The 26396-nt window shown below is 36.2% G+C and overlaps 1 protein-coding gene across 2 annotated transcripts; it reads left to right on the forward strand.

Moving 5' to 3' along the window:
• The first annotated feature begins 1924 nt into the window (after positions 1-1924).
• On the forward strand, positions 1925-24693 carry GORAB (golgin, RAB6 interacting). 2 transcript variants are annotated; one of them, XM_057553184.1, is made up of 5 exons: positions 1925-2093; positions 11444-11795; positions 14079-14180; positions 16564-16704; positions 23170-23417. In XM_057553184.1, exons 1-5 carry the CDS (start codon positions 2033-2035, stop codon positions 23279-23281), a joined length of 768 nt encoding a protein of 255 aa, XP_057409167.1. In that variant the 5' UTR covers positions 1925-2032; the 3' UTR covers positions 23282-23417. The 2 variants fall into 2 exon arrangements, with proteins under 2 accessions (XP_057409167.1, XP_007172573.2); XM_007172511.2 differs by having other exon boundaries at positions 1928-2093; positions 23235-24693.
• The last annotated feature ends 1703 nt before the right edge of the window (positions 24694-26396 follow it).

Below are 26396 nucleotides of genomic sequence, written 5' to 3' on the forward strand. Positions count from 1 at the left end.
AAAGGATGGTCCACATGGTAACAGAGGATTAGAAAAAACTCAGCCTACTGCTTTGTAAAAGCAGTAAGGAAGACTGTTATCTCTACTTGAGGCCTGTATCATACATGGCGGTGAGATCTAAATTTATATTACAAGTTTTAAAAATTACCTTAAATCTGGTTTAAAGCAAATGAAACTTCTAGGGACCAGCAAAACCAATCTGTAGTCTCTCAATCCAAGATATAAAGGACTCTCACAGAACTTTTTTGAAGATAAACTCCCAATAAAATATACATTATTTGAAGAAACCAGTCACCATGAGGGAGAGCTAACAGAAACAACAAACAGTAGATTTAGAAGCTTGCAAATTGGAAATTATAACTTTATACAGATGTTGTCTTTTACCATAATCTTGCTCATGCTTGGTTCTCATTCAGGGTTAATGCAAAACTTTTTTAAATACCTTAATTTCCATCTCTATTAAGATTACTGATAATTCTTGAAATCTACCCAAAGAAAGTTTATGTATAAAATTTAACATGGGGCATACAAGGTAGTTCATTTTTATTAGATGGAACTAGATAGCTGAGGCCTGTAAATGGCAAACTGAATTAACTACCAGAATGTACCGATCCTCATCTACTATTTTGAAGCTAGATTATCTGTATACTTTAACGTATTTAGTCTAGCTTCAAAAACTGGATGAATCTGGCTCCTCCAATCCTTTTGGATAGCATTTTTTTTTAAATGTTAGGAAAAATGAGTCCACATTTAAAATGAAGAGTTTGTGCACACCTAAATTTAAGAAATCGCTTTTAAGTTTAAAAGCTTAAAGGTTACAAAGAGAATTCCAAACACCCTTCACCTTCTAATCACCTATTTAAGCTTGAAATATTCATTCCAACTCTTTTCTTAATGTACTATTTTATTTTTAGTCTACTCCTTTATTTCAATTTGTTTAAAAGTACTGACACACTAAAACCAAAAGCCACACATGTGATTTTTAAATGTAAGCCAAAATAACTGGTTTTAAAAATGCAAAACAGTGAAAAGAGAAACACGAAAAATTAAGTGGTCTCATTTAAATCATCTTGATCTATATGTACTTTGACAACGTTTGCATCTTTTAATCTCTAAAATCTTGCTTAAAATGAGAAAATGGAAGCCCAGAGTGGTAACGTGTTCAAGGTAGTACCAGAACATTGAAATCAGGACTCCAGGCGGGAGAAGCCTAGGAAGTGTTTTCCCATCCCCCAGCGCGGACGTTTTTACATTGTCTTCTCTGAACATAAAAACAGAGGACAGATCATTTTTAAGAGGAGGAATTTAGACATCCCTTAGGAGAATGGTTACAGATTAGCGAGAATCTTTCACAAAATCGAAGAACCAAGTCCCAATCAACAGAAATCTAGCAGTCGCAACAGCTTGGGGGAGACCTGGCTACGCTGTTACACGTGTCTGTTCCCTTTCCACTATTATTCCCCAGTCCTCTGAAATGATTCTTTATAATTAAAAGCCTAAATCTGAACATTCTTGAGTCAACTTGCGGGATGATTTCAGTGCAGTTTTGGAAGAAGCCTCTACAAGCCACGCAGCGAAACCCTCCACCACCAACACGTAGAGTGCTCCGCCCCAATAAATTCAGAGGGCGCCAAGAGGCAGCTCTGTCCTCCCTTTTCCGCCACCGACTCGTAGTCACTTCCTCACTGCCTGTTTATCTCCACCTTTATTTCCATCGCTATTTCCCCCTTTACCTCTTGAAGCGATAACCCAACAAGCATAGGAGACAGGGAGAAAGAGCAGCCAGGTCAGGGGAAATGAATGTCTGCGAGGCCACGATTTCTTCATGCAGTTTGTCCGGCACTGACGGAGAGAGCCTCGAAGAGAGCCGGGTCCTGCTGCAGGGGAGAGGGGGGCCTTGCGTCCAGAGCTCGATGCGCTGATTGGTTGGTCAGCCGCGGCAGGGGAAGAACCCGGATGTGCCTGGGTAGCTGTGTTGGCAATTGGGGCTCTGAGGTTTGGGCGTTCTAGGCGTGCTGGCAAATCGAGGCGGATGGCGCAGGGTTGGGCCGGCTTCTCTGAGGAGGAGCTGAGGCGATTAAAGCAGACTAAAGGTAAAGGGACGGGTCTGCACAGATTTAATTCTTGGGTCTGTTAAGGGGAAGGGGCGGGGCTGCAGTTTTTGAGGGGAAGGGGGCGGGGAAAAGAGTTATCTGTGTTGGGGGAAGGAGCTATAAGTGGGAGGAGAGGATTGAGAGAGCGCCAGAAGTGAATGTACTTGGAGCCACGGCTGGGGGAGGGGGGCGGGCACAGAGGACTGGGGTCTACTTTTAGAAAAGAGACTTCAGACATTTATTTCAGGGATTTGACTTTTTCCGGTGAAAGGAAGGGGACTTGGGAGAGGAAGTGACCTATTAGGAGGATTGCTGCATAGATCAGTGGTTGGAGGGTTGGGGTCTGAGTAAAGGAAGGAGAAGGGGCACACACCATATTAGATTTGTGATGAATTTATAGAAGCAGGCAATGATTAGGAAAAAGGAGCACAGGAGTCTGAATAAATGCAAAAAGTTGGTGCTTTTCATAAGACATCTGGAGTCTTGCTTTCACTTGCCAGGTGATTTTTGCAGTTCTTTCCAACTCTTGAGAGTCAGCAAACCAAAAGGGTCTTTGAGAAGTTAGATGTGAAATATCTAGCTACCTATCTACGCCTCTGTCCATCCATCCATCCATATCTACTGACTTTAGTGTAAGCTAAAATTTTGTGCTTCCTTCTCCAGCTTTTTAACGTAATCATTGAATGGACTTGTACTATTTTGTTATCTTTTAATGAAGAAATTAAGTTTGCTGATACTTTGTGAGAAACTCTTGGTGATATAAACTGTGCTTTGATTGTGGTTGAAATTTCGTAAAGTTCTGTATGGTGATCCTGGTAATGCACACCACTTCTGTGAGCTTACACCATTCTTGGTGTCATAACTTACACATTCTGGGAGAAAATTAAATTAGCTCTGCCATACCTTTAATTAGAATATGTGAGAAAATTGGATGTTTTCTCAGGTAAGCCTGTGCATTTTTAGCATGGTTGTGAAAATAATCTAGGGCTGACAAGTGGAAAAGGAAGTAAATTTGTAACGTAAGGCCAGTGTAGATTATGTAGATCGAGGAAATTTTGACTGGTCCAGAGGCCTTTAAAAACTATATCGTAAAAGTTACACTACACTTTGTAATTAACTGACATTCCCATGTTCAGATGTATGGAGTACTAGTACCCCTGCTCTGGTCTGACCAGAAGTTACGGGTATCAGCTTCTGCATTAGGGATGCTGATATGAACAAGGTGTCATCCCTGCCTTCAAAGAGCTTATAGTCTATTGAAGAGACAAACTATAATATAATGTGATAGTAGATGTTGTACAAGAGTTTGCTACATAATTAGCAGGAACTTTACTGTGCCGGTGGTTGGGTGGAGCTTGGCAAAATTTCACAGAGATTATGTGTTAGCAGAGGTGAGTTTGCCAGGGGAAAGAAGACTTAATGTAGAAGTCTAAATTAAACATTGGAGTCATTATGTGGAAGTACGTTTCTAAATAGCTTTGTAATTTGGCATCGAGAGGGGGTGGAAGGACCTTAATTTAAAGACCTGTCATTTCAGTGAGAGGTTAGAGCATGGACACAACTCACTAGTCTTTGACCACCTTAAGAAAACAGCTCAACATCTTTGTATACTCATAGCCAAACACAGTGATTGGTATATAGAAGATCTCCCAGCTCTGCCTCTAAATCTTTTTGTCTTGGAGTTCTTATTTATAAAACTAAAACAGCTGAATCTTTAATTTTTAAGGCTCCTTCCAGCTGTTCTCCAGCCTTAAAAATATATTTAAATGATCTATGAAGATGGGGTTGGTTGCCAGCAAAAATAAATACAACACTACTCTAGAGAAACCCATATGGGCATTTGGGAAAGTCAAAAAGTTCTTAATTTGTTTATATTGTTTATAATATTAAAAAGCTGGAAACAACCCAAGTGTTCATTAACAAAGGAGTGGATAAATAAATAGTGGTATAATCATCCACTGAGCTACTATACAGCTAGTGGGAATATATGAACTATAGTCACACGTATTAACATGTATAAATTTCATAAACTTAACATATGAAAACAACAAATTGCAGAAGAATATATACAGTCTGATACCATTTATAGAAGTTCAAAATCATACAAAGCAGGTATATTCTTTTAGGAATATAGGAAATATATAAAGAAAATCAAAGGAATGAAACACAAAATTCAGGGTGGTGGGAAGGCAAGGGAATATGAACAAGAAGGGGCAAATACACTTTCAGAAGTACTGATAATTATGAAATCAGGTTAAGCCAAGTTAAGCTGCAGTAACACATATCCCTAAAGTATCAGTTGTTTGAAATAATAAAGATCTCTTTTTCACTCTAGTTTCATGTCTTCCATGGGTTGACATGGTCACTACACACCATGATTTGGTATTGTCATAGGAGTTCACCATGGCAGGAGAAGATTGAGAATTGAGCATTGGCAATTAAATGCTTCCACCACTAAATGACAGGTGTCACTCCTACGTATGTTTCATTTAGCAAAAGTAAGTCATATGACTTGGAGGACAGGAAGTAAAATTATCTTGTGTGTTCCAAAAGAGGGGTAATGTGTCAATCCTTGAACATCAGTTATGTCTCCTGTAGTCATGTTTTATTAAACTGTGTTATGAGTTTTTATAATTCATGCAAGTTGGATGTATATATGTAACAGAGACATACATATTATTTAATGTATAGTTTATTTCATAATGAAAAAAATTGTACATAAATAGTGCTGTCAATTTCTAGTTAAAGAAAATATGAGTTCTTTATTCTTTTTTTTTAAATTTTATTTATTTTTGGCTGCATCGGGTCTTCGTTGCTGCGTTCGGGCTTCCTCTAGTTGTGGCATGCGGGGCCTACACTTCATCACGGTGCGTGAGCTTCTCATTGTGGTGGCTTCTCTTGTTGTGGAGCATGGGCTCTAGGCACGCAGGATTCAGTAGTTGCAGCATGTGGGCTCAGTAGTGTGGCATGCGGCTCTCTAGTTGTGGAGAACAGGCTCAGTAGTTGTGGCACACTAGCTTAGTTGTTCCATGGCATGTGGGATCTTCCTGGACCAGGGATCGAACCTATGTCCCCTGCATTGGCAGGCAGATTCTTAACCACTGTGTCCCAAGGGAAGTCCTGAGTTCTTTTTTCTTGATACTAGTTCTTTGCCAGTTATATTATGAATATCTTCTCACAGTATGTAATTTATCTTTTAACTTTTATCTTTTAATGAAGAAAGTAATTTTAATATGGACAAATTTGTTAGTTCTTCTTTTATAGTCAACATTTTCTGTGTTTTAAGAAATCAGCACCCTACTATAAGTTCTAAAAGATATTAATCCCTATTTTCAATTAAGAGCTTTTAAAAATCGTTTTTATTATAAGCTGTAGCAGATTCAAAACATTGCATAAAGAAATGTGTTTCTGATGTGTTTTAAAGTGTTGATTTGACATTTAAGTCCTTAATCCATTTGGTGAGTGTTTTGTTTGTTTTTATATGGTATGAGGGATAGATCTGATTTCATCTTTTCCATATAGATAACCATTTTTCCCCCGGGTCCATTTATTGAAGAGATCCCACCTTTTGTTGTTCATCTGCTATGCTACCTCTGTTGTATACCAGTGCTTCAAACATGTATGAGCTTGTTTCTCTGTTCTTTATTCTAATCCATTGGTCGTTTTATCTATTCCTACACCGATACCACAGTGTTTTAAAGTTTTGCAGTATTCCTGATAGCTAGTAGTCTAGTCCCCTTGTTCTTTTTCTTTGGAAGTTTCCTTGCTATTCTTGAGCTTTTACCCCTTCATATAAAAATTTTGTGATTTTACCAAATTTCATGGAAAACCCATGAAAATTGAGAGTTGAAATCTTTATTGGAATTGCATTGAGTCTTTAGATCAATTTGGGGAGATTTCACATTTTCACATTGTGAACACTACCACTAACACAGTATGTGTCTTCATTTATTTAGGTCTTCTTTAATATCTTCTAATAAAATTTTGGAATTTTTCCTGTAGAGGTTTTGAACACCCTCTTGCTAGATTTGTTCCTAGATACTAGATAATTTCTAGTATTGAAATATCTTCTCTTTCTTTTTTTTTTTTTTTCAGGAGCAGGCACACGCTTCTCCCTCAATTAGCTGTTTTTTTTTTTTTTTTTTAAGTCAATGGTTTTTTTTGTTTGTTTGTTTTTTAATTAATTAATTAATTTATTTATGGCTGTGCTGGGTCTTCACCTCTGTGCGAGGGCTTTCCCCAGTTGTGGCAGGCGGGGGCCACTCTTCATCGCGGTGCGCGGGCCTGTCACTATCGCGGCCTCTCTTGTTGCGGAGCACAGGCTCCAGATGCGCAGGCTCAGTAGTTGTGGCTCACGGGCCTAGTTGCTCCGCAGCACGCGGGATCCCCCCAGACCAGGGCTCGAACCCGTGTCCCCTGCATTGGCAGGCAGACTCTCAACCACTGCGCCACCAGGGAAGCCCGAAATATCTTCTCTTTAATTATGTTTTCCAATTGCTGCTGATATATGAAGAATACAAACAAGCCAAAAGAAAAATCAACAAAAGATATGAATATATATTTCATAGAAAAGGAAATATGAAGAGATGTTTATCACCATCAACAAACAGAATTGCAAATCAGGACCACAGTGAGACACTATTTCATACCCATTTGATTGACAAAAATCAAAGTCTGATACTATTATATATTGTAGAGAAGCTGCATCCACAGGATCTTATACATTGCCAGAGAGAATGCACTTTGGAAAGCAATTTGACATTTCTCCTAAAGTTATACTTTATGACACAACAGTTCTTAGATGGTATCCAAGGTAAATTCTTGTACCTATACAAGAGGAGACATAACAGCAATATTCACCAAAGCAAAAACCTGGATCCAATCTAGATGTCCATCAAAGGAAGAAGATGAATAGACTCTGGTTTATTAATACAATAGAATATTATACAGCATTAAAGTTGAATGGCTGAAGCAACATGAACAATATGGATGAATATTGGCAATATCATATTAAGTTAAAGATTACATCCACCATGACACCCTTTATATAAAGTTAAAACAAACTAAAATTTTGAAGAAATATTTGTAGATGCAGTATGACATAAAAAGCAAAGGAAAGGAATGATCAACACATGATTCAAATGATGGTTGTCTTGGTAGGAGAAAGTAGAGCTTAAAGGATATAGAACAAAGTTCACAGACTCAGCCTCTTGGATTGATTTAACCCAGATATGTGTTTGTCTTTTCATTTTAATTTTCCTTTTTTGGATTATCTAATCTTTAAATTTCTTTTTAAATTAATAGTGGTGAAAATACTTCTAGTTCACTTCTCTTCCCAGTATATTCCTATTGCCCTTGTTTTTGGATCAGACCAAGTGCTAGTTCAGCATTGAATTGTGAGCAGAAGTGTTATGTCACTACTGGGTCAGAGCAATTAATTGCTGAACCAGGACCTTCCTGAGCTCTCTTCTCACCTGCCATGGGAGCTAGCAACACTAAATGGCTGTGCAGTCAGCCTGGAGCCCTAAGAGACTGATCAGCAGAAAGCTGCTGCTGGCCTTCAGTTGGCACGTGGCATTAATGAGAAATAAACCTTTGTTGTTTGAAACCACAAAGATTCCAGGGTTCTTTGCCTCTACAGCATAACCTAGATTTTCTTGATTGATGCAATTCCCTATATTTTACATAAAAATCTGAATTTTTCTGGTGAAAAATCAAAATGTCTGATAACACTGACCTAAATTTTTTAGTGACAGCTGCCATTTTTAATGGCTAGAGGTGGCTATGGATTGCCCCCTTTAAACTGTACTTGTGCTCCCAGTTTACCACAGTCTTCTGGATAATTGCAGCCCCCGATATAAGTATGTAAAACAGTATGTTCCTTTTCTTTCCAGTTCTTCCTAAAAAGCTAATTTTTTTTAAGAGCAATTTTAGGTTCATGGCAAAATTATGAGGAAGATACAGAGGTTTCCCATATACTCCCTGCCCCCACACGTACATAGCCACCCGCATTATCAACATCTTCCACCAGAGTGGCACATTGGTTATAACCTACATTGACCCATCATTATCACCCAAGTCTATAGTGTACATTAGGGTTCACTCTTGGTGTTGTACATGCTATGGGTTTGGACAAATGCATAATGTCATGTATCTGTTATAGTATACAGAGTATTTTCACTGCCCTAAACATCCTCTTTTCTCTGCCTATTCATCCCTTCTCTCCTCAGTCCTTAGCAGTCACTGATCTTTTTACTGTTTCCATAGTTTTGCCTTTTCCAGAACGTCATACAGTTGAAATCATACAGTATATAGCCTTTTCAGATTGTTTTCTCTCACTTAGTAGTATGCAGTTAAGGTTCCTCCATGCTCTATGTGGCTTGACAGCTTATTTCTTTTATTTTTAGCATTGAATAATATTCCATTGTCTGTGTGTACCACAGTTTATCCATTCACCTACTGAAGGACATCTTGGTTGCTTCAAGGTTTTGGCAATTATGAGTAAAGTTTCTATAAACATCCGTGCTCAGGTTTTCGTGTGGACGTGAGTTTTTATTGCCTTTAAAATACCAGTGAGCACGATTGCTATATCGTATGGTAAGAGTATGTTTAGTTTTGTGAGAAACCACCAAACTGTCTTCCAAAGTGACTACCATTTTGCATTCCCACCAACAACGAAAGAGTTCTGGTTGCTCCACAACCTCACCAGCATTTGGTGTTGTCAGTGTTACAGATTTTTGGCCATTCTAATAGTTGTGTAGTGGTATCTTGTTTTAATTTGCATTTCCCTGATGGCATGTGATTTGGAATCTTTTCATATGCATATTTGCTGTATGTATATCTTCTTTGGTGACAAGGTGCCTGTTAAAGGTCTTTGGCCCATTTTTTATTTAGGTTGTTTTCTTACTATTGAGTTTTTAGAGTTCTTTGTATACTTTAGATAACAGTCCTTTTTTATCAGAGGTGTCTGTTGCAAATGTTTTCTCCCAGTTTGTGACTTGTCTTCTCATTCCTTTGACATTGTCTTCCACAGAGCAGAAGTTTTTAATTTTAATGAAATTCAGTTTATCAGTTATCTCTTTTATGAATAGTGCCTTTTGGTGTTATATCTAAAAAAGTCATTGCTGTGCCTGAGGTCATCTAGATTTTCTCCAAGAAATTTTGTCGTCTTCTAGGAATTTTATAGTTTGGAGTTTTGCATTAGGTCTATAATCCATTTTGAGTGAGAGGCATAAGGTCTGTGTCTAGATTTATTTGTTTTTGCTTGAGGATGTCCAGTTGTTCCAGCACCAGTTGTTGAAAAGAATATTTTTATTCCATTGTATTGCCTTTGCACCCTTGCCAAAGATCAGTTGACTGTATTAATATGGGCCTATTTCTGGGCTCTCTGTTCTATTCCATTGATCTCTATTCTATTCTTCTACTGATACCCACTGTATCTTTATAGTCAGTATTAAAGTCAAGTAGTGCCAGTCCAGCTTTGTTCTTCAATATTATGTTGGTTATTTTGGGTCTTTTGCCTCTCTGTATAAACTTGAGAATCATTTTGTCAATATCCATAAAATAACTTGCTGGGATTTTGATTGGTATTGCGGTGAATCTATAGATCAAGTTAGGATGAACTGACATTAACATCTTGACAATGCTGAGTCTTCTTACCGATGAATATGGGATATCTCTCCATTTATTTAGTTCCCTGATTTCATTCGAGTTTTGTAGTTTTCCTCACAGATCTTGTACATATTTTGTTAGATTTATACCTAAGTAATTCTTTTTTTTTTTTAGTGCTAATGTAAATGTTACTGTGTTTTTTATATCATATTCCACTTGTTCATTGCCACTAGGAAAGTAATTGATTTTTGTACATTAATCTTGTATTCTGTAACCTTGCTATAATGACTTATTAGTTCCAAGAGTTTTTTGGTCATATGTTTAATTCTTAAGTGACCTGATTTGTTGTTTGGGAGTTTAAAAGTTAGCATTTTTAACCTTATAGGTAGGTTCTGTGAAAATGCAAAATAAAATGGAAGCTGCATTACTGACTTTCAGAGGGATATTAATAATTCAGCTAACAAGTGTAACTGAAAGGTAAGCAGGCTCAATGACATTTTCTGATGGTGTGAATAAAGATCAGTAGCCAAGAATAAGTTTCTGTTGCAAGATATAGTACTCTACTTTGTGTTTCTGTCTAAAGTCAACAATAACATTCTACTTTTGATTGTATGTCTTTGAAAATATTTTCTTTAATTCTTACACCAACTCCATGAGTTAAGTAGAGCAAGTACATTTTCAACCAGTTTGACAGATGAAGAAACTGAGGTATAGAATAATTAATTGACTTGCCTAAGGTTACTGAGGTGTGGAGAAAAACAACACCAGAACTTTGACTCCAAAGCTTTTAACTCTCCTTTCGGAAATTTAAATATTAAGCTTATGTTGTTTCAAAGGTCAATATGCAGGATTTTAAAAAACCCATTTAGTTCATTTATAAGAACTTACCATAGTTTCATTTCTCAGGCATTTTGTAAAGAATATCTCTTACAGATCTTATTAAGTATAGTATGAATGTGAGTCAAGATTCTCCAGTTGTCTGACCTACAAGGTTAATACTGGTATGGACAATCCAAAAAGTACAATGGAAGTGTTATCATTTAGTTCGTAATGCTTTTTAAAAAAATTTCTCCCGATTGTTTTATCTTCCTCTATTGCTTTGCTCAGGCTGCTATTAAAATTAACTTGCATACATTGATTAAAGGCTAACTACACTTTGGGGAACACAGCCCTGGACTGTTTGGAAGATGAAAGAAAACAATTTAGGGTTAACTAACATTCCTAAAATTAAGAGACTTCATTCAGCTATACTTTGTGTATCATGTCTACCTATGTATCAAATTACCCTAAGATCTGTTAAAATTTAAGAAAGGTGAAGCCCATTTGAAAACAACCACCATTTTATTTCAGAAGAACAGACAGAACCATAAATCAAATTTAAGACATATCAGAGAATTCATTTGTCTACCTACTTTGGTCATATTAGATTCTTCTGGCAGTTAGCAAATCAAGTTGAAACCTTGCTTTGTATTCTAAGGCCTAGCTCACAGACAAATGGACTTCCTCAAAGATAATTGAGAACTAAGGTAGTTTTTGTTAAATATTAACGGTATGATCGGAGAACTGTCAAAACTCTGCAGGAAGATGGCTGTTTTTCCCTGGGATTTTAAGAAAGAGAAGGGGAGAAAAACCCTGCAAAATTATCAGAGTTTAATGTTAATGCTTTATTTTCTTAGAGAAATTATAATTATTTGCTGCTCACACAAAGGAATTTTTCTCCATTCTCTTTTTTTATATAGATCCATTTGAACCACAGCGGCGTCTTGTCCCTGTGAAGAAAAGTCGACAACAACTTCAGCGAGAAAAAGCCCTTCAAGAGCAAAGCCAAAAACTTGGACTTCAAGATGGATCAACCTCATTACCTCCAGAGCAGCTGCTTTCTGCACCAAAACAAAGATTTAATACTCAAAGACCATGTTCTTCTCCCCCCACTCGCCCTACACTCACCTCTCCTATTGGTGATGGAAAACCACAGGGTATTGAAAGTCAACCAAGGGAACTAGGACTTAAGAATTCCCATGAAGGTCACAAAAATTCTGAGGTTCTACCTCCAAAACCAGATTGCAAATTGGAAAAAAAGAAAGTGGAATTGTTAGTAAGTCTATATATCCATGAGACTTTTTTCCATTTTACCTTTTTTTTCCCATTGGGCTTTGAAGAAATACAGGTTTTTTTTTTGTTTGTTTGTTTTTTTAAGAAATACAGTTTTAACATTTTGTTTGTTTTATATTCTAACATAGAAATGTAATGAATAAACTATTGAAAAATAGCTACCACCTAAATATAAGTAGCAGTGTTATGCACTTCTTATGTTTTATGTTATTTAGTCTTTACAACAGTCTTACAATGCATGTTCATTATTTTCACTTTACAGATGAGATATCTTGGACTCAAAAGATACTGTATTCCCAAAGTGAATACACCACTAATAAGTAGCAGAGGTGGGGTTCACATACAAGACTCTGGATCCAGAGTCTATGCCCTTTACACTCACCAGAACCAGTTCTTATATGCATAGTACTCCTCCCCAAATTGAACCCATTCTTTCAACTTCCACATTGCATCTCCATTGGCCCAGAAAAGGGTACTTCTGAAGAGACATGAAGGGATGGTCAAAGGAAAGAGTATTGGAAATTGAGAGGACTAATTAAATAATTCAGCTGCATCATTAGATTTCTTTATTTAATGTGTTTGTATTAGAAACCACCTCCAGAATTTGGTTTAGCCACATTTTTGTGGAAATTACCATTCTATGACTTGTGAATTCTTATAATCAGAATTTTTTTTTATTATATAGTTTATGTTTGAATATCCGCTCTTTATTTCCTCCTGATTTATCACTCACAGGGAAGAAAGAATGGTATTTGTTTCTGTTTTCCATTTTCCGAGTCTTTCTTTTTCAAAGTGTCTTATGTTTTTTCTCATCTCACCTATTTTTCCAGTCTCTGCTAATCCAGATTCTGTACTGAGTTTTAAGTGTTTCCTGCCCACCGGGGGTTTACAGCCAAGAAATCATTTTGACAAGAGATAGAAAGCCACATGAAGTATGAGACCCAAATTAAACAAGTGCATACGTTTAATGTCTTAAGTGTAGTTTACCAGCAAAGTCCTGAGACAAGTTGTTGGGGGGGATGTGTAAATTTAGCTGGAGAATTTAGACTGAATGTCATCAGGAAAATTATTCTCTTTTTAGGTACTTGAGAAAATATTCCTAGAAGACATGTAATCTCAGGAACTGTTGTTAAAACGGAGAAATTCTGAGGCTCTAAGAGGGGGAAAGGAAAACTATATACTAGAGAAGGTCAGAGATGACATTTCACTTTTCTGAAAGAGGCACAAGATAAGCCAGAAAATAGTAGAGAATTAAGGAAGTGAAGAAGGACTTGGAAACAGAAGATGTCTGCCTAGTGAGTTCCTTGATGCTGTAATACACCACCAAGACCCCTGAAGGAGAGATGTCCTGATAAAAATAATGGTTAGAGAAAATCCAGATGTCACTGTTGCACACCACTTGGGTGCTGGGTGAGCTGGAACTAAGGTATCTGGGGAGGAGGTGCCTGCAGATAGTAAAAATGAGAGAGGACCAATGCCAGCACTAAGGTGGAGGCTGTAGGAGTGGAGAGAAAAGGATAATTTTGCAAGTGGTTACTAGGTCTGGGAATAGAGTTTTTTGATACAATGGCAGTGAGAGATGACAGTAGTAGGAACAAATAGCTTTGTCATTACCTTGTTTAATTTGAGTTGACATTAAGTTCATGAATTTACAGGAAATTTTAATGTATTTCTTTTAGAATTGGAAAGATTGGAAGACAATTGATGTTTGCAGATCTTTGGAGGTTTTCTTTAGCCCAGCATTCAAGTGTTAGTTCATAGTGTTTCACTCTGTTTAAAATGTTTAAGAGCTAGAAAGAAGTGAGCAAATTGTAAGAGAATGTATGAAATAAACATTGGTTATTGTGCTAAGGGTTATTACATGGTGAAGATGTGTATTATAGAAAACTATAGAAGATATGAAATTAGTTACAGAACAACTTATTATTTTGTTTTCTACTTTGCATATAACACATGATTAACTTAAACAAGTTTCTTTGTACTCCTAAAAAATGCCATAGTACTCTGGCTTCCAGTTTGGGTTCCTAGATTATATATGTATAATGGATTTCAAAGGGCCAATTTATATAAGCCTTCGTTACTTCAAATCATAGTCTTTGTTCCTATTAGAACAAAATAATGAGCTACAGATGGGTTCCTTTTAAGGGGACTTTTGAAAGAAAATATATATAATCTGGTTGATTAAATTTTATGCTTAGGAACTGAGACTCGTAAGATGTGAGCGGGGTTTCAGAAACTCACTTTTATACTTTTGCTCCCTAGGCAAGAAAAATCTCGTTGGGAAGTCCTCCAACAAGAACAACGGCTAATGGAAGAGAAAAATAAACGTAAGAAAGCTCTTTTGGCTAAAGCTATTGCAGAAAGGTGAGGCACCTGAACCAGGAGAGGTTGTTTGTAACCTGTAATTAGTTTTGTCATGTTTTATATTTATTTTCCTATGTCTGTTCTAATAAATGGCGTTTTCTCTACAGCCATTACTTTTAAGACCTAGTAAACAAATTATGCTTTACAAATGATACTGAAATTACAGTCTTAATTTATTAAGGAGGGCTTTTTAAGCATAGATTATAATGTATTTATGAATACAGGGGCAATTAAAACTTAAGGATCATCATCAGTGTTTTTAGTTTTAACCATCTACACATTCATAAGGGAGCAGTAAATAGCTATCAACATAAGTAAATTACCAACAAATGCAGGTTTTAATTTTCACATAGGCCTTAATCATCTGACACGTAGAGGAATAAGATTATTCCACATAAGTGACTTATACACCCACAAATCCTAATTGTATTTTCTATGGCCATTTTACTTAAATAACGTATCCTGCCCCCACTGATAAAAGATACATGATATAATTTAACTTTTTATCCATGACTGTGGGTCACCATTATGAGCATTGTCCCATACTGTATACAATTCAGGTTTTCCCTCACCTTCCAGAGTGAGCTTGTCAGCGATCCCTTTTCCTTTACTGCACTGTACAAGCGTTGAACAACAACATTCCTATTTGAGCCACTTTTCCCATCCCTCACCCACTCTTCCCTCTTTGTAGTTTCTAGTGTGCTGTGGCCTTAGGAAACCAAGCTCAGTCCGTAAAGCAATGATTGAGGGATAGTGAGAACTAAATGCAAGCAAGTATTCAGAGGCATTTTCTTTTTAGATCTCCAGAAAAGTCTGGCAAAACTATTACTCATTAAAGCTGGTGTATGTGTCAGGGGGAGAGGAAGGAATAGGGATGGAGAGAAAGGCACGTGGGTATAAGAGTAATTCAGGATTTTATCTGCCAAAAGGATATATGTATTTGAAAATAATGATTTTTTTTTTTCTCTTACTGGTACACCTTGATCTTTCATGAAGCATAGGAAATACTCAACTTACTGAACTTATGTTTCAAGAAGAAAAACAATGTGATTATTGAAAAATGATTATTGAAAAGCATTTTAGTAGTCTTCAGTTTGGAAGAGGTTGGGGAGGCTGTTTACTCGGGATTTTACAAAAAGATTTACAGGCTCAGCACTTACTCTTCTCTATGTGCTTTTGATTTAAGACAGAAAGTATTACTGTAGACAGAAGTTTAAGGGAATATAACCTGATTAGATTATTACTAAATGGATAGTGAATCACTTGAAGTAAAAAGATCACATGGTTAACTTTTCTGGGCAGAAAATAAGGGTAGATGCATAATGGAGTAGAAATCAGGAGAATGTAAGTTGCAGTATAGTGGTTTTATTGGGAGTTTTATTCTCCTGTGAGAATGTGTATGAAATTTTGAAATGAGTGGAATTGTGATTAAAGGTTGGCTTTTGTATTTGTTTATTCTGTTTCTTAAGTAGCTGATGTACTTGGGGTTGGAGAGAAGGCTGAGGTTGCTTTTAAACAAAGGAACAAAAAGAGTGGTTTTGAGCCCCAGAAAGAAGAATTTTGAGGACCTGTAGTTTTCCTAGAGAAGAGGAATCAAAGAAGTTTGGGGAAATGAATCTTAAGAAAATTAAAACCGATTGACATATACACACTACTATATATAAAATAGATAACTAATAAGGACTTATGGTCTAGCACAGGGAACTCTACTCAATACTCTGTAATGGCCTATATGGGAAAAGAATTTAAAAAAGAGTGAATATATATATATGTATAACTGATTCACTTTGCTGTACATCTGAAACTAACACAACATTGTAAATCAACTATACCCCAATAAAAATTATTAAAAAAAATAAAATAAAACCAAGTAGATGTTCTCAGACATATAAAGAAATGGTGTTTAATGTAGGCATCTGTTCTTGGCATCCACTAAGTATCAGACAAATGAAGGTAGGCTTAGCAAGAAGAGTTTAAGGCTGGAATTTGGAAAGCTGTGTTCAGTATTCCAGCATATCCAGTTCTCTATACAGATACATCCTTTTAGTGCTTATTCTCATCCTTATGGAATGAATATAGGCCTATGAGTGAACTCTCTATTGGTATTTTTTTTAATTACTTTTTTTCTTGTGTATAAAAAAGTATATACTAATATATAATTTGGACTAGTAAGGAGGAAAAGTGCAAATGCAGTTTTAGAGATACACCAAAATGTTACTAGAATTTGTTTTATCTCAATTTTTCTGTTTTTTTTTTAATTCTTAAAAATTACACATTATAATCATATTGTATATACAGTAGCTTGCTTTTTTCACTTATATTGTGTATGGATACATGATTTTAAAACGTTTTTATTTTTCCACTCATATTCCTCATTTTATAGATCTAAAAGAACTCAGGCAGAAACCATGAAACTAAAGAGGATCCAGAAGGAGTTACAGGCTTTAGATGACATGGTGTCAGCTGACATTGGAATCCTCAGGAACCGGATTGATCAGGCCAGCCTTGACTATTCATATGCTTGGTAAGTTGGGGAAATGGAACTCTGAACAAGGAGTTTAATTTTTAGTTAACGTTTATTGCTAGCTAGGCCAGGGCATTTATATATACATCATCATTAAGCCTCATAATGACCCTGTTAGGCGCTGTATTTATTTCAGTTTTATACTAAATCAAGTATCTCCTTTTTGAAGTCTTCCTTAACTCTGCCCTACCCACTAACCTTGTTTATATCCCTGTTAGAGCATTTCTTGCATTATTTATTTACATTTTAGTCTTTCCTGCTAAACCATCAGCTGTTTAACGTTTGAGACTCTTTAAATGTCTAAATGACTTGCCCCAGAACTCTAGGTATTATTCTAACACCAAGTCTATGCTCTTTCCTTTAGAAATTTTGATTATGTGAGATGGTATAGGAACTAGCCTATTTCTCATTTCAGTTTTCATCAAAGAAAGGAGATCTAGTTTATTTTTTAAAACCTTTGAGTATTTGAAAGAAAATACCACTCTGTCTTGAAAGCTTGAAGTTTTTTTGTTTTTTGTTTTTTTTCAATTATACTCTATATAAAATGGTTTGCTATCATGTGTTTCCTTGGTTTCAATGATTGGCATTTTTTTAAAGAGAAAAAAATCATCATTGCATATTCTCAAAACAAACTAACACATGTAAAGAATTACATGAACTTTGCAAACAGATAAAAGCAAAAAATTAAGCCCAATTTCAGGGTTTTCAGTCCTTTCTACGTTGCTTTAATCATCCTGGTTTGTCTTTTTTCACAAGGGGATGCTGTGTTAATGACTCAGTTTTGCATCTTTCTCTGTAACACTAGAAATCAATCAGAGTGCCGCATTAGTCCAGGGTAAACCACAGCATCAGAATGTTTATATAACAATTTAATAAAGCGGAAATGCTTGATTGTGGTTTTTAATTCACTGTTTATTGTTTAAGAAAGAGGTTTGTGGTGTCCTTGTGATTTTTGTAATTGTTGTTTGACCATATGCTATTAGACCTAAAGGGTTGCTTTTATTAATTAACTGTGTAAATTAATGCCATCAGTAGCTGATAACTGGTGGTTCCATTTCTATTAATAAGGTCATTAAGGAGGTGACCAAGATTTTATTAAGATTAAACTAAGCCTAGATTTTTAGCACATTTTATTCTCTGTAACTTAAGTTTGCCAGAGGAACATTTTTATGCCTTTGTAGCTCCTTAAATGAATAATTCCGGTTATTCTGGATATCTCCACAGAAAAATCATTTGATCGTGTTTTAATTCTGTCCTAGGGGAGGCTGGAGAGGATGCCTTTGTACATTGAAAATTATATAAGAAATGTCATAGTTTTAGCCTTCAGAGAACCACAAAGAAGGTGGGATTCTGGTTAAAAGAGAAGACATCCCATAGTATATGAATATTTTTAATGACATTTTAGTACATTTTTATATAGTAAAAAGATTTTATATGGTAAATTTTTACATCTCTTAAGCTAAAGATGACAGTTTATCATGATACTAGTATTGACATAGATGTATGTGAATATCTTTGTCGTATGTGTGAGGTTATTTTTAAAAACATAAGCTCTTGAGTTAAGTCAAAGAGAAGCCACTGACAATTTAGACTAGAACCAGAGCTGTATCTTGTTCATGCATAAGATTAAGACAATATTTTCTAAATTTACATCTGTGGTTATTAAGAAATTATAGATTGGCAATATAGTATTATGGTCTAGATTTCTACTAGAAGGTAATCCCCAGGGCAGTCAGTTTCTGTGGTTCTGTGGGAGATTTCCTTGATTTTTTTTTTTTTTAATAAAAACATTGTAGTTCTGTAGTGGCTGGCATGGTGCTCTGTCCACAAAGTGTTCTTGTATACGAATAGGCCAGAATTCATCCTAAAATTGGTTTCTGTAGAGCAGTGTCAGGGTATCCACCTCTGAGGAGATGGCACTTGGAGTGTCCCAGCGGAGAGAGTTGTCACTGCTGCTGCTGTTCACAGCTGTGATTACAGTGCTGCCATGTGCTGCGCAGACCAGCTTGTAAAACTAGAGTGGCTGCCTGTAGAACATTTCTTTAACCCTCAGTATACCAGGAAAAACAGTGATCACCATTTGCCATCGATGTTTAATAGACGCTCCCATACGCACATGCACACATACACGTGTAAACATATATACATAAATTTTTTAAGTCATTTTATGAATAATTTAAAGAAGTAAGAATAAAGGATTGTGGAAAACACCTTTGTCAGAAAATTTTGTCAGAAAATTTTGTATCAAGTAATGTTTGACTGAAAACATTATAAAAAGCTAAAAGAATATCGTTATATCCTTTCAACCACGCAGGATGGTCCAGGTACTTGTAAAATATTGTATGATAAAACTCTTCCTCTTGAAATTATTAATTCTAGGAGAATAACGTATTTCCTTTTTATCCTCAGAAATATATTTTTCACCCATTGATTCTTGAGTTTGAGAAAATTCATCTAGGATGTGTTTTTCTGAAGACTCATACTCTGAGATTTCACTTACATGATCAGTTTCACCATCTAGAGTCTAGCCTGCCTCTGCATTTGTATTGATTTGCTAGGACTGCCATAACAAATTACCAAAAACTGGGTAGCTCAAAATAACAAAAATTTATTCTCTTATGCTTTTGGAAACCAGAAGTCTGAAATCAAGGTGTCTGTGGGGTTATTATTCCTTCAGAGACTCTAGGGAAGAATACATTCCTTGCCTCTTCCAGCTTCTTCTGGTGGCTGGAGACATTCCTTGGCTTGTGGCCACACTACTCAGTTCTGGGTCTCCATAGTCTCATTGATTCCTCCTGTTTTCTCTCAAAAGTTCCTCTGCCTTTTTCTTAAAAGGATATATGTGATTGCATTTAGGGCCCAGCTGGATAGTCCAGAATAGACTCCTCTCAAAATCTTTAACTTAGTCACATCTTTTGCCATTTAAGGAAATGTTCATAGGTTCTTGGGATTAGGAAATGAGTATCTTTTGTGGGGGGATCTCCACAACATGCATCTTTTGATTTGTCTAATAACTGCAAAATGTCTTCATCTGTCAATTTTCTTTGTCATTCTGGGTAGAAAATAAAAAGTAATACTCCTCTGAACAGTGAAAGCTAAGAGCAGATTACAAGTGTGGTATTTCCAGTCTTCTTTTATACCTTATTTAAAGGTGATGTAATACTTTGGCAAAACAATAAGGAAACTAAGCGATGATGATTTATTTCATTATGGTATCATCCTTTTAGGTCATTCCATCATTCTCTGTTTTCTTATTATTTTAATTTTTTTTAGCATAAATGTGAATAATTGATGAGTAATGAGTAAATAATTACTAAGGTGATGAAATGGCAAAATGTTTCAAGATATAGGAAAAAATATATTTCAACAATCCCATACTGTGTCTTAGGTTTATAAAAGTGGTCCCATATAGTAATTGCAACATATAATTAAAGTCTATTTTTCAAAATATAAGTAAATTTTCTCTTTGTTCTCTGGAATACTTCTGAGAAAGGATAAAAATTATGATATGTTGATCCTTACAAATAGTTAGAACTGCTCAGGAAAGAAACTGAAGAACTAAGTATTTCAGTGGAACCTAATGACATGCCAAGGGTTAACGGTGTTTTTAAAAAATTTCGGGGAACCAAAACCAAGAGACAGTTTCTAGAATCCTTTAAATAAGATTCATTAAATCATTCAACATTCCTTTAAAATAATAAAACAATTCTATAATTACATTTCCAGTTCAATTTGTCTTACTGTGTTATGTATAATGCTCTTATTATTCTGTTCCAAAGTATGTCTTCATACTCTGATTTGGTATTATCCCCCTGACCCCCAGACTCCTAGTGCAGTTTGTGAAACTAATCAATATTTTGAACATAAATCACTCTGTAAAAAAAATATGTATATATGCGTGTTTCTGGCCAGAAGGACTTTAAATAAATAAACAAAATGCAGAATCTTCAGTGATTTATCCAGGGTGAAAGATCAATGGAAACCTAGGGACCTATTTGCAAATTTTAATTTCAATTCAGCATTCATGAGCCCAGTCAGTAAATCTTTACTAGCTGACTTTGGCTGAGGGAGACCACAGACTTGCAGAGAAGGGAGGTTTGAGCTGGGGGGAGAGACAAGATATGTATACCTATAGAGAATGTTGTCAGAGCTCTTAAGCTTGATGAAAGAACATTCATAAACAGGATATGTTATAAAGTATGGAAATAAGGGATCCAGATACCCAACACAGCTCCTTTACAACAATTCTTTTAACATAGGGGTAATTGAAAAACATCTAGTTCTCATTCTTATATTTACTAGATGACAGTAAAAAAATGAAATATGAGAAATGAACATAATATAAATAAGTTTTCAAATATAAACACCAAGTCCTGAAATTGTACATAATTTTAATTTTAGATACATGTTTAGTGGTATACTAACAGTGCTTTTTTATTCTGGTGCTCTGAAGAAGAAGTTCTGTTTCTTGAATGCCTACCAGGCACTGGGCTAGACACTTGCCCTGTTTATTCTATTTGATGCTTAATTAACACTCCTATGAGGTGTTATTATCAATCATCACCATTCTACAGATAAACCAAGACTTAGTTCAAGAAACCACCCCTGGTCACCATACTGGAATTTTCAGTCACTGCATGCCTTTTCTCCAGCCTCTTCCACAGGAACCTGGCTGTGTTTTGTATTCATGATGCTGAGCCTGGGACACACTTGATAACAAAGATGGGAACTTCAGAACATTTAATCCATAGACTAAACTGGGGTGCATGGCATGGCCTGGCATTAAGAGTTCTGTTTAAACTGATACGAGTCAAGCCAAGCCAACCCAGGCCCTCCCTCTGGAATTTTGGGATTGGAACACTGAGGGATTGAGTGGAGTGAATTTGATGTCAAGGCACAGCTGGTGGCCATATTGGGCTGTGAATATGATAGGAAAGCCTAAATGAGAGAAACTGTGGTTTCTCAGCATTAGCATGAGCAGTAGCCTTTGATTCTGATGACATGCCTGTGAGATTGCCTCTTGTATCCTACAATAAAACCCATTTTTTACCTGAGTGAGTATGACTGAATATCTGCCCATTACATCCAGAAAAAGCCTTCACCAAAGGAGGTACACACATAGTAAATGGCAGAGGCAGGTTTTGAACCCTGGGTTCTCTAAAAGCAAGGCCTTTTATTTTTTCACTATATTTCCCTCCAAGACAGAGAATCTTGCATAAGGAGATATACCTGTTTCTTTTTTGCTATAACTCTAGTATTAGAAATTATTTATTACGTTGAGTAAGGTAAGGCAGTCATAACAGGTAAGGCATCATGGCCTTCACAACTGTTAGTGGTAACTAAATAGAATAATTAGTTGGTAGGTAGGGGTCATCCTCTTCTGGGCAAAAAGAAAAGCAACGCATTGTATGGAAAAGGCAAAAAAGAAGAAAAAAAGAAAAAGGAAGATTGCAAGGTGACTTCCAAGGGTTGTACCCTACTTCAAATAAGTCTGGCATTACCTACCTATGGAGTTTCTATATATGTGAAAATAATAAACTTTTCTTAATAAAAGTCTAACAGTAGTCTCTCACAGAGTGGAGAGGGTGAAGACAACTTAACCTGGGGATTCTCAACTGGGGGCAGTTTTGCCCCTTAGGAGACATTTGGTAATGTCTGGAGACATTTTTGGTTCTCACAACCAGTGGGTGCTACTGACAGCTAAGGAGAGAAAGCCGGTGATGCTCTGCACATCCTGCAATGTACAGGACAGCTCCCCACAACAAAGAATTACATGGCCCAAGTTGTCAGTAATGCTGAGGTTGAGAAACCCTGCTTAAACCTATCCTGAAATTTTCTCTTCTACTTGGTGTTTACTTCTTACTCTCACCCAGTGTCATTGGGCTGGCTGTGCTCTTGTCATTTCTGAACCACTGTCCATGTCCTCCTCCAAAATTTTTCTTCCTTTTCTACTCCATTAATCAAAAGATAGAGATTTTCTACTTTCTCCATCTCTTATTATTTTATCTCTCATAAATTTAACCAGTTGTGTGCTGGAGCTGGCTTGCCCTGGTTCGTGAGAGAGATTTTGTATATCTCTTCCCAATTCTGTATTCAGTGATGTCACATTGATAGCTTGAAATTGGCCATAGTAATAGTATTTTTACTACAGAAATTGATAAACACTACAAATTAGGGCTCTCCCCCACTGGAGCTAGCACACCACTGAATTAACCTCTCAGCCTGCTTTCATTCAAGCACAGCCTTGGAAAGAGGAAATGGGTGCCGAAGAATGTTTTTAGGTTAGGAGAGTCCAAATGTGCATGTTGTGGAAGTTTCAGCAGCAATAGCCTACTTTGTCTAACGTGTAGATAAGTGTTCGTAAAGTATTAATAGCCATATTTTCATTATTTATATATATATATATATATATATATATATATATATATCTATTTCCCGATTTTGGAGTTTAATTATTATTTCTAGGCCCTCCTTTGACTGTCTTCTTCAATGGAAAACTAATGGACCAGTCTTTGTACCTGTCCCTGCAGGAAGCGGTTTGACAGGGCTGAAGCAGAGTATGTCACAGCAAAGCTAGATCTACAGCGCAAGACTGAGCTTAAAGAGCAGCTCACTGAGCATCTTTGCACGATCATACAGCAAAACGAGCTCCGCAAGGCCAAGAAGTTGGAGGAGTTGATGCAGCAACTAGATGTGCACGCTGATGAGGAGACTTTGGAGCTCGAGGTGGAGGTGGAGAGACTGCTGTGTGAACAAGAAGCAGAAGTAGGGAAACAAGTGGTTCATTTAGAGAGGCCATTTCAGCCTTCTGGGGAGAGTATGACCTTAGGGTGTGCTAAAGAGAACAAAAAGCATCAAGACCAGGCTGCTTCCCCAAAGGCAGATGAACAGTGTGAAAGCTCCAGTAGCATTGCCCTTCTTGATCCAGACCAGCCAAAGCAAGAAGTGGAAACTACTGTAAAAGACATTTCAGCTGCTCTGACCACATGAGGTGCCAGTGTTTGTTCTTTACAACTGACATTCAGTAAACTGAACTTTCTGTTGTAGATCATGCCATGACCTCTGATAAATGCCTCTTCAAAGCAGTATTAATTTTTAAGTCCATTAGTTTTAGTATAACGTTTGAACATTCTAGAAAATCTCAGATTATAATAATTTTTTATATGGAGGCATAGTTCACCTTGATTTTGATCCAGTTCCTTCATTGTACGCTTACTACTGGGTGAAAACAAGTGATTTAAAAGGATGGAAGAAAAACTACATGGTTAATAGTGTTTTTAGACCAGGTGAATACTGAAAAGTAAAGTGAAAAATGAACTCAATACCTAATTGAACTCATTTAACTTCTCCTGGGAGAAATGTTGAGAATGAGAGTACTATTTTATGTAATCAGTAAAGAGACATAAAAGCTAACGTGTGAAAAAGAAAGAATGAGGAACAACCAACAAAAGTAGTAGGTTGAATTGTCTATTTGGATCTCACTAGAGTTGTAAAACACAACTTCGAAGTTGTAGTTTATGAAAAGAACCAGAAAACTTAAACCAGCATCACTTTTGTTTTCAATTTGCCTTTTAAATGGCTTTAGTTTACAACCTGAGTTTTGGTTAGTTGATACACATGAGCGCACACACACACACACACAGATATACACATACCATCGTATATAAATAATTTCACTATTAATATATTGTCTCTTCTTTAATCGGCACATTGATTAAATTTACCCTTCTGCAGGCTGAAAATAATATAAAAAAATCTTATTGCTACTTTGGATTATCTAAAAAAGTTGATATATTTTCTTAAAGTTACCTCTAAGATATGTGTTTTATATGTTGGATATAAATTATCCTGTCATAAAGCATTTAAATTGTTAAAATGATGGTTTTCTTATTACTTCAATAGTTTGTTAATTACTGTCACTAATACTTGACCACTACATTGTGCTATATGTGAATGTGTAAATAAATATTGTAGTTTCATCACAAAATCTATGAATATCACATTAAATTATGATCTATTTATCAGAAATTCCAAAATACTACAAATACTACATTTTACAAATGTACAAATACTACATTTTAAGTCTTAAAGAACTATTATAAAAGAAGATAAGGACAAATGTAACATTGTATCCATAATTTCTGAAAAGTTGGGGACATACTATTTTTAAATGAGTTTGTTTGAGGGTATTACCTTCTAGTAATACAGATGAACTTTGTATTTTTATATTATGTAATTGAGTTGAATTTATAGCTTTCCATTACTGACTTCTCTAAGCAGAGGCTTTTATATAGATAGTTGTTTTTTTAATTTATGAATTACATACATAAAAACGGAAAGCTTCATTGTCCGATACACTCTTATTTTTCTAAGGAATAAACGATTCTAATGCATTTATAATGTCACCTTTCAAAGTTTTAAGCAGTTTAGTGTGTATTCTTAAACACTGTGTGGCAATAATGCATCCTGTTATCTCCATGCGGTAGATACACTTACCTCCTTTGTATGAGCCTCTTTTAGGGAAAATCCATCAATTCAGCTTCTATAATATTGGCTAAATGCAGGTAGGTACAATCTAATTCTCAGTCTATACTTTAAGTACTTATAAGGTACAAGGAGAAATGAGAACCATGAAATAAATGAATTGGACGGGACCTCAGAGATGATTCGATTTAATCATCTTATTTTACAGTTGAGGAATTTGAGAGCCAGAGATTTCACTTATGGCATGTTGGCCAACTGGCTCATGTTAAAGTGCTAGTAAAGTTGCAGTTCTAAACTCTTGATAGATCTCGTACATATATTAGGCCATGAAGTTCACAGCATTTTTCCACTTGAAAATTTTGCTTTATAACTCATTCAGGGTTTGTGTTTGTACATGTGAAATGCTTTCAAATGTCTATAATAAAAGGTCCACTGAAACCATTATGTTGAAAAACTTACCTTACTTGGCTTTCCCAGGGTGGTATCCAAGTGCTCAGGTGATGATATAAGTGACAAAGTTATATTGCATCCGTTTTGTACAAGGTAGCTGTCTCCCATGTGTGAGAGGAACAGAGCAAATGAGTGAGAATGGGGGCTCATTGGTATGAGGACCATATGCACTGGTTTTTCCAGGATAGCCCTGATGTCTTTTAAAATCATAAAATACACTTGAAAGACTTTTGATATATGGATTCAGAAATCCACAATAATTATTTTCTTTTTTTTTAATGTTTTATTTTATTTTATTTATTTCTTTTTGTTTGCTTTGGGTCTTCGTTGCTGCACATGGGCTTTCTTCTAGTTGCGGTGGGCATGCTTCTCATCGCGGTGGCTTCTCTCGTTGCAGGGCACAGGTTCTAGGCACGCGGGCTTCAGTAGTTGCAGCATGCGGGCTCTAGAGCGCAGGCTCAGTAGTTGTGGCGCACGGGCTTAGTTGTTCCACGGCATGTGGTATCTTCCCGGACCAGAGCTCCAACCCGTGTTCCCTGCCTTGGCAGGCAGATTCTTAACCACCAGGGAAGCCCCAGTAATTGTTATTTTATGAACAATTTATGAAATGTTATGAACGAAATTACTGGTTCAAAATTACTGCCATGAGTTTACTGAGATGCTTCGTAGAACTGTTCCTCTCTGGTGTTTAACTACTCTTCTCTTCCTCCCTCTTCTCAGATAGTTAGAGCGTAATGTTATCAAGGCTCTTAATGATG

The sequence above is a fragment of the Balaenoptera acutorostrata genome, chromosome 1 (assembly GCF_949987535.1).
Source record: "Balaenoptera acutorostrata chromosome 1, mBalAcu1.1, whole genome shotgun sequence".
Taxonomy (NCBI): Eukaryota; Metazoa; Chordata; class Mammalia; order Artiodactyla; family Balaenopteridae; genus Balaenoptera; species Balaenoptera acutorostrata.